We start from the raw sequence: 15152 nt of genomic DNA on the forward strand, positions 1-15152 counted from the left end.
TATGTTGGTCACACTGTCGAATTATGCCGGTGTAGTTATAATATTTCTGTCTGCCTAGTCATTTTATGCAGCCAAACTTTGAAGACCCCGGAATTTTATTTTTTATCTTAGCATCCAATTAGTCAAATAAAACTATTTTTTCTGTAATACATTATTTGAACATTATTAATTTTCTATTTAATTGTGCATGTTTTCTTTTGGTAAGTTTAATTATGTTTTTATTAGTTTAAGTTATTAATCTATTTAAGTGATAAACTCACAATGATATTTTCAAATAGGAGGTAGTATCAATGGCAAAAATTAAGCTACTAGTATACACGGCTGTATTATTATTACATTTAGCTTTAGGAGACGATGTAAGCTAAATTAGTACTTATCTTCATTAATTAACTATCTTACAACTTTTTTTTTGATAATCATAGGATGATGTAACTGTAGAATCAGTGCCTTATGAAAGTCCTACGGCAAGTAAAGATATTTATTTTTCTGAACATTTTGATGATGCTTCAGTTCTTAGCAAGAAGTGGGTGAAATCAAACTCAAAGAAGCCTGATGTTGATGAAGAATTAGCTCAATATGACGGTATAATTAATAATTTTAATTTAATATTAATATTTATATATGTATATAAATATTATATAATATTATTAATAAAAAAATTAGGTATTTTTTTTAGTTTTTTTAAGAGTTTCTTAGAAATGCTTAAATTTTCTTTTTTTTAACATTTATAGATAAACAAACTTGCATTATTAAAGATAAAGTATTTTATATGTCTAATGTTAAATGTATTATGTTTATTTATTAAATATTTATTAATATTGTTTAGTTGTCTATAATTTTTAATAGGCTTATAATTACATTTTTTAACTGTATGTATGTAAATAATTTTGTTTTAAGGTAAATGGAGCATAGAGCAATTAGAAAAATTTCCTTTGAAAGGTGACAAAGGATTAGTTCTATCTTCTGAAAGTCGTCACGCTGCTATATCTTCTAAACTTAATAGACCATTTAAATTTGATCAAACAAAACCTTTTGTTATACAGTATGAAGTTGCTTTTCAAAAACCTCATACTTGTGGTGGAGCATATCTTAAATTATTGACTGAAGGTCCAGCCACAAAAGACTTATCACAATTTAATGACAAAACACCATATTCTATCATGTTTGGACCTGATAAGTGTGGGCCAACTTCCAAAGTACATTTTATAATTAGACACAAAAATCCTAAAAACAATACTATAACTGAAAAGCACTGCCTTAAACTCAAAACTGAAGAAACTATATTTACTGATCATCAACCACATTTATTTACTCTCGTGATTAAACCTGATAATTCATATTCATTTTACCTAAATCAAGAGGTTTATATTGACTATTGATATTTGATAATTTTAAATTTCATTATGAATATTATTTTTAGTTACAATATGAAGGTGACTTATTATCTGATGAAGATTTTGATCCATCAATTAACCCACCTAAAGAAATAGTTGATGTAAATGATGTCAAACCCAAAGATTGGGATGAGAGGGCTAAGATTCCTGATGAAAGTGCTGTTAAACCAGATGACTGGGATGAAAGTGAGCCAGAAAATATTCCTGATGAATCTGCCGTAATACCAAATGATTGGTTAGAAAGTGAACCTACTCATATACCAGATACAGCAGCAGTTAAGCCAACAGATTGGTAATTCATAAACTTTAATATTTCTCCTAAAAGTAAAAAATGCCTTTAAATGTTATTTATCATACCTTAATAAGTATGACACGGATTTTTATGCAACAAATATTGGAAAATATGTGTATAAATATACATGTAAAATATCAAAATTATGAAAAAAAAAAAAAAACAAATTTACTGTATTATAAAAATTAAATATCTTAATTCAAAATTAAAAAATTTAATTAGTTTTAAATAAATATTTTTAATTTTAAATAATATTAGCCCAAAATAATCAATTCTTAGTATAAAAATATCTTAAAATAATCACAAAAGTATAAATTAATTATTTAAAATAATAGTTCACTTTTACTTTCATGTTAGGTAAACTTATTTTATTTTAAGTTTAATATAAAAACAACAACAAAATTAATTTTGAAATTAATACCAACATGAAGTAATAAAAATTTTTTAGATTTTCAAATTGAAATTTTCTGCAGCTATCATAGTACATAAATTTATATTTAGAAATACTTATTTTGTTACAAGATACTATCAGTACATATTTAAAACATTAGATATTTTCAAGTGTAAACTTTCTATATCATTATTATTATTGATAATTTTTTAACTTAAGCATATCCAGAATTTATGATGATTAAAGAAAAATCTGTGTCAATTTCTTCTTCATTTAATTTATTTACAACATTCTGAACTAAATAGACTTTCTCTGTGATTGGTACCAAAATTGTTCAATTATGTAATAGTTTCTACAACTCGCTGAAAATCAGATAAAATGATTGCCTATTCATTTTTAATTAAGTTATCTTAAAATAATTTTTCAGTATTTTAAATTGCATTTGCATCATTTCGATCAAATTCATTGATAACTTCATTGACTTTTTCGACATTTTTACTTTTGTAGAATGCTGTATCAAGTGAAATTTCTCTATGTCAGTATTGAGAAAGCTACATTTTAAAAGTTAATACATTACCAGTTACAAAATGATAATGTAATGAAATTACTTTTATCTTGCTTACACAGATAAGTAACAAATTAAGTTACTTTAAATTATATAAAGTAATGCATCAATCATTTTTTACTTAATATCATTAATCATTTTGAAAAAATATAAGATAAGTGTTGTAAAATATGTTGGCAAAATAAGAGGGTGTAAGGGGTTGTAAATCGACATTTGATTTACAAATGTCTACACATTTAAATTAGAAACAACTTTTTAAGTTGATACATAAAATCGAATTAAACCATTTTTTTAGCTTCAAAAATTATTTAGAATTGAGTCACATAATTTATTTATAGAATTAAAGATAATTTTTACAAAAATATTGTGATTTTAATGAAATTTTGAGGTTTTTATATATATTTTTTTTTATTACTAATTGTAATTATATCAATTTCTAGTGATCCTAAAAACATAAAAATAATATTTTCAAAATCCTTATAAAATTTCCTATAAAAAATGTTTTCATAAAAAAAATATTAATGTACTTTAAAGCAAAAAAAATTTATAGGAAAAATTTATTTGTATTAAAAAATAATTTTTAAACTTTTGGCAATTTATCTCTAAAGGCTTCTAATACTCTGAAGGCCACATCCATATATGTTATGTAAATAATTTTCAACACTTTAAATTAAAAATATGCTAGAGTTTATTTAAGAATATGTGTTTGTATAAAATGCCTTATTTGTAAGTCTTAATAAAAGCAATTATAACAACACTAATTCAATATTCATTCAACATTAATATGGGGTAATTTCAGCCATTAAGCATTTTATAAATACTAATACAGTAGAACCTCATTAATCCGGACTAATAAGGGCTCTAGGTTGTCCGATTTAATGAAAGTCCGGATTAAACAAAATAACCAAAAAACATGTCCGTATTATAGATTTAAGAATATTATATTATACTAAATACTATATATAATATATATATATATATATTGTCGTAACACAGTAAAGAAAAGCAAAAGATAAAAGGTAAACGAGTGAAAGTGTAAATGTGTAACTGTGTGTACGAAGATGAATATGAGGAGGTGGTGCCTGCTGTCTAGGTATTCACGTGCGTGTTGTCGTACAGCAGTCACCGTGCTCGGCTGACACTCCGGGTTAGCTGTGGGTGTCGAAAGGCTGTTGTTATAGGAAGGGAGAATAAGAGTAACACCTAGGTATGAGGTGCAGACGAAGTGCAAGACACAAATACCAGGTGTACGCAAAAGGAGCCCAAAGTATGAGGTGCAGACGAAGTGCAAGACACAAATACTTGGGGTATAGGAGAGGACAATGAAGTACGAGGTGCAGACGAAGTGCAAGACACAAGTACTCCAAAGAGAGAACGGGGTAGCCGAGTATAAGGTGCAGACGAAGTGCAAGACACAAATACTGGGCGTACCAGATAAGGAGTATAACAAAGTACGAGGTGCAGACGAAGTGCAAGACACAAGTACTTTAGTTATTAGGAGAGGATAATGAAGTACGAGGTGCAGACGAAGTGCAAGACACAAGTACTTCAGAGAGAGAACGGGGTAGCCGAGCATAAGTTGCAGACGAAGTGCAAGACACAAATACTAGGCGTACCAGGTGAGGAAAGATAACAGAGTACGAGGTGCAGACGAAGTGCAAGACACAAGTACTCTGNAACATGATATTAGATCCAGCAAAAACATTACATATTTAATGTGGATAGAATTATGTATATATATAATAATGACCAAAATATAAATTACTAATACATAGTTTATGATAACTTTAATGATGGTAGATAAGAATATATGTACTTATGGGAAATTCGAAGAACTTGCCTTTATGTTTATTTTAGTCTACGGCATAAACTGTGTATTTTTCGTAATATTAGACAGCTGTCCGGATTAAGCGAAGTCCGGATTAATGAGGTTCTACTGTATTGAAATTTTATTTAGGTATAATAATATTGTTAAATATTACATGGAATGATTATTTTTTCTTCAATACATGAATAAATGTATATATCATGCCACAGTGCATATACATTTATAATTGGTAAACATACTTGTTAGTGCTAGTCCTTAGATAACGACTTAAAAGTTTATTTTACTTCTCCAAATATAGTAGAATTAAATAAATCTTACTGAAGCAACCTAACTAAGCTATTAAAAAGTCCTTTTTGGAATAATACCATATAATAATAATATAATAAATTGAAGTATTAAAACATTGAATTAACTTTGTAATTTAATTGATTATTTATAATAGGGATAATGATATGGATGGAGAATGGGAACCACCTCTAATAAATAACCCAAAATGTGAAGATCGTTCAGGATGTGGACCTTGGTCTAGACCCCTTATGAAAAATCCGAAATTCAAAGGAAAATGGAAGCAACCTCTTGTTGATAATCCTAATTACCGTGGAAAATGGTCTCCTAGACTTATTTCCAATCCAGATTACTTTAATGATTTAACACCTTTGAAATCTTCGCCGATTGTAACTAAATTTCTCACTAATTTTTATATATATTATATATTATATAATATCTATTATCTATATTATGCTCATTTTAAATTTTAATTTGACATTCCAGAGTGCAGTTGGTTTTGAATTATGGTCCATCTCAAATCAAATATATTTTGATAATATTATTATAACAGATAATGAACTACAAGCTGAAGAATGGGCAAAAAAAACATGGTCACTTAAAAAAAAAAATGTATCACAAGAATCGGTATGATATAAATATATATTAGGGTATAATTATAACTATACATTAGGGTGGATCATTTTAACTTTATTACATACATTAAAATAAGTATTTTGTAAAGATTGTCATTTTTAAAAAAAAGTTTACTGGTCATTCAACATCTTTTTAGTATTTTGATTAAAAATGTTTAGAAAATTTAATACCAAAATCTAAAATAAATAATTAACTTTCTTTGTTTAAAAAATTGATCTCTAAAGAATTAGCGATTGAAATATCAAAGACAGTAATTAATGACTTCAGAAATTTAATTTCTTTTTTATTTTGAACAGCAGTATTTCTTTTTTAACTTATTCAACTTTTTATAGATATGTTTCATTTGTGAAACGATATTACGATTATTAAAGTGTTATGAGGCTGTCCGTTTTTTATCACACCTGATTAATGGTTTGAATACAGTTGTTGACAAAAAGATATTAGTTTTTTGTGCACACTTTGAAAATATTAAAAGAAGGATAAAACATAACTGTTTGATGTGAACAAAGGGCCACTAATGTTTTTTTTTTTTTTTTTTTGTCATAATTGTCTATGAGATTTGGTCTTTGAGTTTTTCATTATACACTAAAATTTATTAAAGTATAAGCTAAAATGTATAATATTCTTGAAAATATTTTTAAATGGTAGTTGATTATTCAATACTGAAAAACCAAATATTGAATAACTTGTGGTCAAAATACTAAAAACATTGAGCGACCAGTAAAAAATTTTAAATCTTTTCAAAATGCCAATTCTAATGTATATAATAAAATTAAATTGGTTCTCATTAAAATTTCGATGATCGACTTTTTTTGATCCACTCTAATATATATGTATAATATACATAATATATAATATATACATTGTCTATATTTCATATTTGTATAAATCTAATTTTAATACATGTTTTCAAAATAAAATAATTTCAATTATTATACAACAGAATTCAAGTTAGGACAGAATTCTTAGAAATTCAAATTACAGGCACAATTTATACGTATTTTACAATCATAATAAAACATTCTTTTGTAATTTTAAATCTTACTCAATTCTTATAATGAAAATCTTATTTAGCAAAACATTTGGATAGACTTAGGTTAGGTCATAATCTTCTGCCTTACCATGCATTTCATCTTTCCTTAAATTCCGTTCCCTTCTGTCCCTACATGATAGTGAAGCTCTATGCGATTTTTCTCATCTTCTCTTTGATTGTCCTGCCCTAGTTAACAGCAGAAATAAATTATTCAGCCTCTTAGCTTCCCACAATATTAATCCCCCTTCCGTAGCTAATACTCTTAATTCCCGTTCTTCCTTTATTAATATTTCAATCATATCTTTCTTGAGGAGTTCCGGCTTTGTCATTTAATCCAGAGTTTCTCAAAGTGTGGTCCGCGGACCCTCAGGGGTCCGCGAACACATATCAGGGTTAGGTCTTTAAAACTGTAGGTCTTTAGATGGGGGTCCGTGATTCATTTGACTTTGAGAACCTCTGATTTAATCTCTCATTATTTTATTTTATATTCTTCTATTTATTTATTTATTTACTTTCTCTCATCCTCCTTTATTTCAAATAAAAATTTTAATTTAGTAATTCTTTTAGTTGTACTTTTAAATTTCTATTAACAATAATTTTAATAATATTTAATTTTCTCTTTATTTTTGAGTATACTAACAATCATTGTCATATTTGTTATACCATAAATTGCACTGTTACTGTTATACTTCTAATTCACTTTTTTTTTTCTCTCTCTTTGTTTATAATTGTTGAGCTAAATATTATTTTAATAAAGGCTATTAAAAAAAAAAAAAAAAACATTTGGGTACTATTTATTTATAAATATAATTTATTACCTGCAGTATACATATTGCAATTTAACCATTTGAAAACTTAAGTATAAGTAATTTTGTTAGGAAAGCGTATTTGGAGCTGTTCTTAGGTATACTAATGAAAATCCATGGTTATGGGCTGTTTATGTCGTAGTAGTTGCTATAACTGTTGTTCTCTTAGTAATTACCTGTTGCTCCTCAACTAAGGTAATTTTTAGATTTTACCTATTATTCTTTAATATCTTATAACTTTAAAAAAAAAAATTATTTTCTTAAAAAGGACAAATCTACATCAGATGAGTCAAGAAAAAAAACTGATGAACCTGTTCCAGATGTTGAAGATCAAATTGATAATTCTGAAGTAGTTGATACAAAAGATAACAAAAGTACTGATGAAGATGAAAATATTGTAAGAAAAAACATATATCTTATTTACTTCAATAATTTAACTATATTATTATTATTAGGATTATGAAGAAACTGAACAAGATAACAAAGATCAAGTACCATCTTCACCTAGAAAACGCAGAACTAGAAAAGACTGAAACTACTTCTTGCTTCTGTTGCCTCTTTGTAGCTTCCTTATTTTTTTTATTTCTTTTAATCGTTAGTCGTTATTATTATACTACCTAAAATAGAGTGAAAAATTACAAGTTTATTTAAATATTGTATACTAGTATGCATAAATCACAATACTTTAAGTTATCATATCTTGAACACATATTTTAGATTTATGAATTAAAAAATTGCTTTAAATTAGGTTTTAACTAATTTTATACAAACCACTTGAACATAAAATATTACAGTATTTCATGAAATATATCTAAATTGATGTGCCTATTTGACATATTTATAGTTTATATATTATTAAATAATATTTCACAAAATATTAAAAATTATATTTGTACGTGTAAAAATATTCTATTATAAAAAAATCTGTATCTTTATAACTTTGTTTTGAATTCTTAGAATTTATAAGAAAATTATAGAAAAAATTGCTAATTAGTATTATTTGTTTGATTTGAGATATTAAATGTATTTCTTGTGGTATATTTTTATTTAAAAATAAATTTTATGAGTATAAATGCATTAAGACTGAATTTTTGTGTTATTACTAAATGTAAGCAATATTGATGGATAAGAGAATATTTTGAAATATCATCATCTACAAAATAAAAAGAGATAATTTTATTTTAAGTTTTATGTTAACATAATTAAAAATTGTATTATTTTTTGCACTCATTTGATAAAAATAACAAAACTATAGTAATATAGTGAGAAAACCACTAGATCCCCTGTAATTTAAGAACCCATTTTTGAGTAATCCAGAATTTTGATTATTTTTTTCATTTTGAACGTAGTATGATTGCTTCTTAAGGGTATAAAAACCTAATTCGCCAAAAAAAAATTCCAACTTGCGAGCACAAAGTTTAGGAGAAAACTAATTTTTATATCCTGTGTCACAGATTTCTTATTGAAAATAATAATATAAACTTTATTGTATAATCTATGAATAAATAACTAAGCTAAGTATGATTTGATTAAAAAGTATTAATCTAATTATAAGAAAAAAATATTTTTAAGTGACTAATCAATTTTATAAATCCACTCTACTTATAAATATATTATTTTATACCAGGATTTGAAGTAATGTAAAAAATTCACATAAGAAAACGTTTTTAATTTTAATTTAAAAATAGAACACTAAAATTATCACATCAAAATTTAGAAAAACTTTACATTTTATATTATATAAAAAACAAATATCAAACAGTATGGTGTGTTATTTTTATAAACAAAAGTATTTAATTATTAAACAACAAATTAAATTGATAAACTATTTAGTATGTTAAATAAAAATAGGGATAATTAGTATCATTTTCTGTTTTACACAAACTAATTCTCTTTTTACAAACGTATCAAGGCCTCATTCGCGTAACCTTTTACCAAAAATTTCAGAATTACAAATTATTTAAATTGATTTCATTTACTTTTCATTGACAAAATCATAAATAGTCCAAATGCCTGAGTCGAGTAAAATAGACTTAAGTAATTATTCGTGAACAAACAAAGCAGAAAAACAAATAACTAAATCTTAATTTTCTTCGCCTTTATTCCAACTATTTATGGTTGGTCGCCCTTATCTTAAACTCCCACATCATCTACGCTCACATCAGTCGTCTTCAGATAGCATTTAATAACATCTTTCCATCTTTTTTTTTGGTCTTTTTCCTTCAACATTCATTTGTATAACTGTTCTTACAGCTTTCAATTCCTCTCACTTTATAACATGATCAAACCATTTAAGTCTATTTTCTCTCATCTTATACACAATTGACGCTACACCTATACTCCCTCTTATATGTTTATTGCTTATCCTATCTTCTCTAGTCACTCCACTCATCCATCTAAGCATTCTCATCTCTGCTCTATTCTCTTATAAACCGCTCAACAATTTGAGTCATGCATCATAGCTAGTCTCACTACAATGTCATAGAACTTACCTTTATTGAAATTTTCTTATGGCATTACACACCAGACGCTTCTCTCCACTACACTTACACCCACTTAATCCTGTGTTTTATATCTTCATCAATAATTCAGTTTTTTTGCACAACTGATCCTAAACACTTAAAACTATCCACTTCTCCAGATCTCATTTTATCTACCTCTTGTTCTCCTTTGTCAAAACTCGTACTCTATATACTTTTTCTTACTCTTACTTATACTTAATCCCTTTCCTTCAATAGCTGATCTCCACACCAATGACTTTTGATTTATATTCCTCCCTTTTTCGCTTCTATGCGAAGCTGAGAAGATATTATTTTAATATGATGTTTTTTCTTTTTTGTATCTGTTACCACTTTTTCTCAACTCTCACCGAACTGATTTCTTTCAATGATACGTCAAAAGATCACAAATCGTATCTAGTCGAGGCATTACCCTCAAGAATTGAAAAAATTTCGTCGTCTCCCGTAAAGGTAGGAAACCTCCAAAAAAATGACAAATTTAAAAATCGCTAATTTTCTAAGTTTTTTCAATTTTTAGCTTCGATACGAAGCTGAGAAGATATTAATTTTACTAAGATGTTTTTTTTTTTTTTGTGTGTGTGTGTCTGTTACCACTTTTTCTCAGCTCTCACCGAACCGATTTCTTTCAATGATACGTCAAAAGATCACAAATCGTATCTAGTCGAAGACATTACACTCAAAAATTGAAAAAAAATCCCTCGTTCCCCGTAAATGGGGAAAACCTCCAAAAAAATGACAAATTTAAAAATCGCTAATTTTCTAAGTTTTTTCAATTTATGTTACTTAAAACTACCATACTTTTTTCAAAAATGACCAAATCAATATAATTTATTTTTTATAGATGCATGATGTCCTTACTTATCATTTGGTATATTTTTTTTGTAAATCTGACCTTTTATCTGCCCACAGGGGCGGATTGAAAATGACAACTTTTTCACAATTTAACTTCAACTTAACTTTTGAATGTATTCCGGAAAGTCTGACACTTATATATATATCTTAAATTAAAGCTTATGTAATATACTTTATTATGAAAAAAAAAAATTAATAAAAAAAATACGATTTTTGTAAAAAAATTCTTTTTTACATTTTAAACTTTATAATACTATAAGTTATTGAAAAGTGTATGGATCAACACATTCATTCGACATACTGTATCTTAATCAGGATATTAATAAGGGAATAGCAAATCATGTAGCTTTTGGAATAATCCACCAATTTTTTTAAATTAAACAATATCTAAAGATTTGCATCGAAGCGTTTTTTTGTTATAGTAATTTTAATCACTGTCAGATATCATTATACTTGATCCAACTATAACACGTCACTGTGCCGCGACCCCCCTGTGTTGGGCTTTTTCTAATTTACACTATAACATCAACAAAAAATAGGCACCTTGGCATATATCTCCTTGTATTTCTTTAGTAATTTAATCCATAACTATAGAAAACAAGGACTTAGAGCAGAACCTTGTTGCACTCCTACTTTTACCCTAAATTCCTGATTGGCAGAAAAAATAAAAGACAAGGATTTAATTTATTATTCTATTAATGAAAGTTCATTAAAACACACTATTTAATTTGTATGATATTTATAAATATATTTCAAATTTTAGGCTAGAAAATGTTAAAACAGAATATTATTTTATACAAATCATTGTAATAATTTTGTTGCATACAGTTATTTATTTTAAAACTATTAACCAAAGAGTGAATGAAATGTAGTTCCAGTATAACCAACTGATGATGTACTTTGATCTAAAAATGTTATATATAATCTAAAAAAATAAATATTTGTTATTTTAATAATATTTAATAAAATACTTTTTTTATAAACAATGATTTAATTATAAAACATACCTATTTCCCAGTATGCCTAATTCTTTTTCCAATAATGGATAAAGTACAGCAGCATGTTTTTTATTTTCTGCAACTCCTAAACAACCGATACTCATAAGAGTGGCTGTTCCACACGGCTCATCAGTTCCACCCCAAGTCATAAGTTGATCTGGTACTACAGTAATAGCTACATACTAAAAATAGACAATATATTAGTTAAAAATACAGACATAAAACAAAAGAGGACCACTTAAGTAAAATACTATTAGAAACTTATTTTAAATGTTATTAACACTTTTATACATAGGTGAGAAGAGAATTGTACTCAAAAAGTTTTTAGTGATAAACAGAACTTAGGACTTAATGCTTTTATAAAATTTGTTTGAACTAATGCTAAGCATGAACTCTGGATCAATCCATCATCTAGATTAACTAGAATCAGGCAATACTTGTAATCTGGATTAAATTATTTAATCCGAATTGAGGTACTAATCTAGATTACATATTCAATCCAGGACAAAATTAATTGTATTATTTTATTAATTTCATATATAACCAATTAAGTTCACGTTATTTTATTGGTATATTTTTAATTAACTTTATCTAATATTAAATAATATTTTCATTGACATTTTTGTAAGTTTCCCTGTGAAAGAAGATAAAAATACTTTCACGGTTCCCCTTCCAGTCATATGAGGTGACTAATAGGGTTACGTCAGGTCAACAGATGGTGAAAATTTTGTCAAAAAGTTTGAGGAGTCCAGAAAAGAACTTAGGCAGATTGTCTCTTCTCGGATATATGTAGAGATAACAGGTGAGTAGTATCCAAAAGTCATTAGAGGATATCTCATGGAATGAGAGACTGGTACATTTAATTAGTGAGAAAGAGATTCTAGAAAGCTGTGACATTAATAAAAAAGAATAAGACAGTAGGACTAAATGAAGTATCAGTAGAAGTATGGAAAATATTAGGCGGTGTTGGCATAAGGTGGTTGATTTTTTTAATAAAATCCTATTAGAAGGGTAAATGCCAAAAGTATGAAAGAATAGTATTGTGGTGCCGATATTTAAAGCAAAGGAGATATACAATAGTAAGTAAATTATAGAGGCATAAAGCTTATGAGTCATAGTATGGAGATTTGGGAAAAAGTAATAGACAAAAAACTAAAAGGAGAAACATCAGTTACAAAATAGCAATATAGTTTTATGCCTGGATAGTGAACGTTGAAGCCAGTTTTTTCTGTATGACAACTAATAGAAAAATATAGAGAAAAGAAGAAAAAGCTGTGTATGGTATTTATAGATTTGGAGAAAGCGTATAATAGAGTATCGAGAGATAAAAATATGTTATTCCCAAATTCCACACCTTTATTTCATTAAAAAAATGAAATATATAAAAATATATTATAAATAAATATATGAAATTATTATTACTGATTCTGGTTTCCCAAGTGTTTGTGCAACAGCTTTAGATATTTTTTTCAACAACTCAGGTGTCACTTTAGATTTTGATACATTAGTTTCCAAACGGAAATGAGGCATGTTTTCAGTAGATTAAAAAAAATTAAATTTTCAAAAAAAAATTGATAGCACCTAGAAAATTGATAGTATGTATCATATTACAACATTTATAAAAACTTAATTAATATCAATAACTCACTTAACATTAAATAACTTAATGATTATTACTACTAGTATTGCTAAATTTGAACTGGATATTTTAACAAAAATAAAAATTGTTTTGTGTTAAAATGAGGTACTATTTTAATCCTTGAACCTAACTTATCATTATCGTATTTATTTTGACCTGACCTCTAGTGGCACAATAAGAATATATGTTTAATGTCAAAATTATAACGTTTTATCAAAATGTTTATGTGGTAAGACAGAAAATGTCACTTTTAAATTCTAAAATTAATAAGAATTACGAAAATTATACTTTTGAAGTTTGAAAATTGTATTTTAAAAATACTGAATACAGGCGCGGACTGGAAAGATGGGCATATGGCGATAGCCCCTGGGCCTTCTAATATCGCTATGCTCGGGCCTAAAGTAACCAAATGATTAATAAAGTAATATCTAAAAAATGTTCTAAATGTTCTATAGTAATTCAAAATGAAATATAAATTATTTAATTTACGTGGTTTTGTATGTCGTAACACAGAACAAAAAGTAGAACAAACTATACATGGAAAAAGCAGCAGAGAAATGTGTACGACGATGATGAGTCTGCTACCTGGATATTTACGTGCGTATGGTCATACAGCAGTTACCGTGCTCGGCTGACACTCCGTATTAGTTGTGGGTGTCAAAAGGCCGTTGTTATAGAAAGGGAATAAGGGTAACACCTAGGTATGAGATACAGACGAAGTGCAAGACACAAATACTGGGCGTACCGGTAATGAATATAACAAAATACGAGGTGCAGACGAAGTAAAAGACACTATGAAAAGTTAAGGACGGGAGTAGGTAGGTGAAAAAGGAAAAACAAAGACTTGATATTTTGCAGTAAGCCCGACAGCGACAACCGAGTAATGAGACTGATGAATCACACAAAGCACTGGAATCGACTGACCACGATGGCCAGGTCCTTTGAGTTTAAATAGCAATTCGGACGATTGCCAATTTTGCAATAAATATTGATCGTCAATTCATCAGTTTCAGAAGCAGATGCACTTTATCTGTGTTTTATTATAATAAATTCTTACATGAACATGAGAATGATTGATTTACTGTGTTTCTTGAATAAAATTATATAATATAATTTTCTTTCGGATTGAAATACGAAGGTTTTACGAAAAGATAAAAATATAGAAAAGCGAAGTGATGTTTGAAAATTTATTAATATAATTATAATTTGAAATAGAAATTATTATGATTAATCATCACACTTTAAGTATCAATAACGTCACTCGCGCGAATAGTTATCTAAGCTTGTACTGACTGTGAGTCGTGTCAATAAATACTTCGAGTAGTATAGGAGCCACAAATGGGTTCTCTATCTTCGCAAAAGAGTATTTGTATTGACCACACAAGTAGCTATTTATTTTAATAATATTTTATTCTAGTAATCACTTAATTTTTCTGATTACCTGCTTAATTTATATACTTAGTATACTTAACTTTACACTTTATGCATCTTCTGTGAAATATAAGTTTACTTTTGTGATGTTGGAAGCAAGGATGAAAATAAATATGCTTCGATTTTTTGTGAATTTATAATGTATGCCTTGCCATTTCTTGCACTTGTTGAAAGATCATAAAGTGAAGGAGTAAGTCAAAATGACAGTTTTTGTGCTCTTTTATATTAAATGTAATTCATCTATGTGTGTAAGAAGTGTTACGACCTTTTACTATTATCTGTTTGTTATTCGATTGTGTTAGTATTATTTTATTTAAAATAGATGATTTGCCACAATTAAAGAATTCCTTATGGTATTACATTAAAATAATATATTTTTAATTTGATGACTAACAAACAATAATTTATAGATTCCTGAATAATGAGTGGTGTATGTATTATAACAGTTCCCTTAAAATGTTTAAATTATACATTTTTTTTTAA

The 15152-nt window shown here is 27.1% G+C and overlaps 2 protein-coding genes across 2 annotated transcripts; one reads left to right on the forward strand and one right to left on the reverse strand.

The window, feature by feature from the left end:
- The first annotated feature begins 38 nt into the window (after positions 1 to 38).
- On the forward strand, positions 39 to 8026 carry LOC126900714 (calnexin-like). Its single transcript, XM_050676629.1, has 10 exons — positions 39 to 200; positions 279 to 356; positions 423 to 582; positions 898 to 1361; positions 1421 to 1686; positions 4913 to 5144; positions 5242 to 5382; positions 7303 to 7425; positions 7499 to 7627; positions 7686 to 8026. The coding sequence occupies exons 2-10, from the start codon at positions 291 to 293 to the stop codon at positions 7761 to 7763; spliced, it is 1659 nt and encodes a 552-aa protein (XP_050532586.1). The 5' UTR covers positions 39 to 200; positions 279 to 290; the 3' UTR covers positions 7764 to 8026.
- Positions 8027 to 11323: 3297 nt separating this feature from the next.
- LOC126900818 (macrophage migration inhibitory factor homolog) lies at positions 11324 to 13385 on the reverse strand. Its single transcript, XM_050676788.1, has 4 exons — positions 13248 to 13385; positions 13022 to 13180; positions 11609 to 11781; positions 11324 to 11526 (listed from the first exon to the last, which is right to left on the reverse strand). Exons 2-4 carry the CDS (start codon positions 13127 to 13129, stop codon positions 11448 to 11450), a joined length of 360 nt encoding a protein of 119 aa, XP_050532745.1. The 5' UTR covers positions 13130 to 13180; positions 13248 to 13385; the 3' UTR covers positions 11324 to 11447.
- Between the last annotated feature and the right edge of the window lie 1767 nt (positions 13386 to 15152).

This window comes from Daktulosphaira vitifoliae, unplaced genomic scaffold, assembly GCF_025091365.1.
Source record: "Daktulosphaira vitifoliae isolate Bord-2020 unplaced genomic scaffold, ASM2509136v1 Scaffold_1, whole genome shotgun sequence".
In the NCBI taxonomy this organism is placed as follows: Eukaryota; Metazoa; Arthropoda; class Insecta; order Hemiptera; family Phylloxeridae; genus Daktulosphaira; species Daktulosphaira vitifoliae.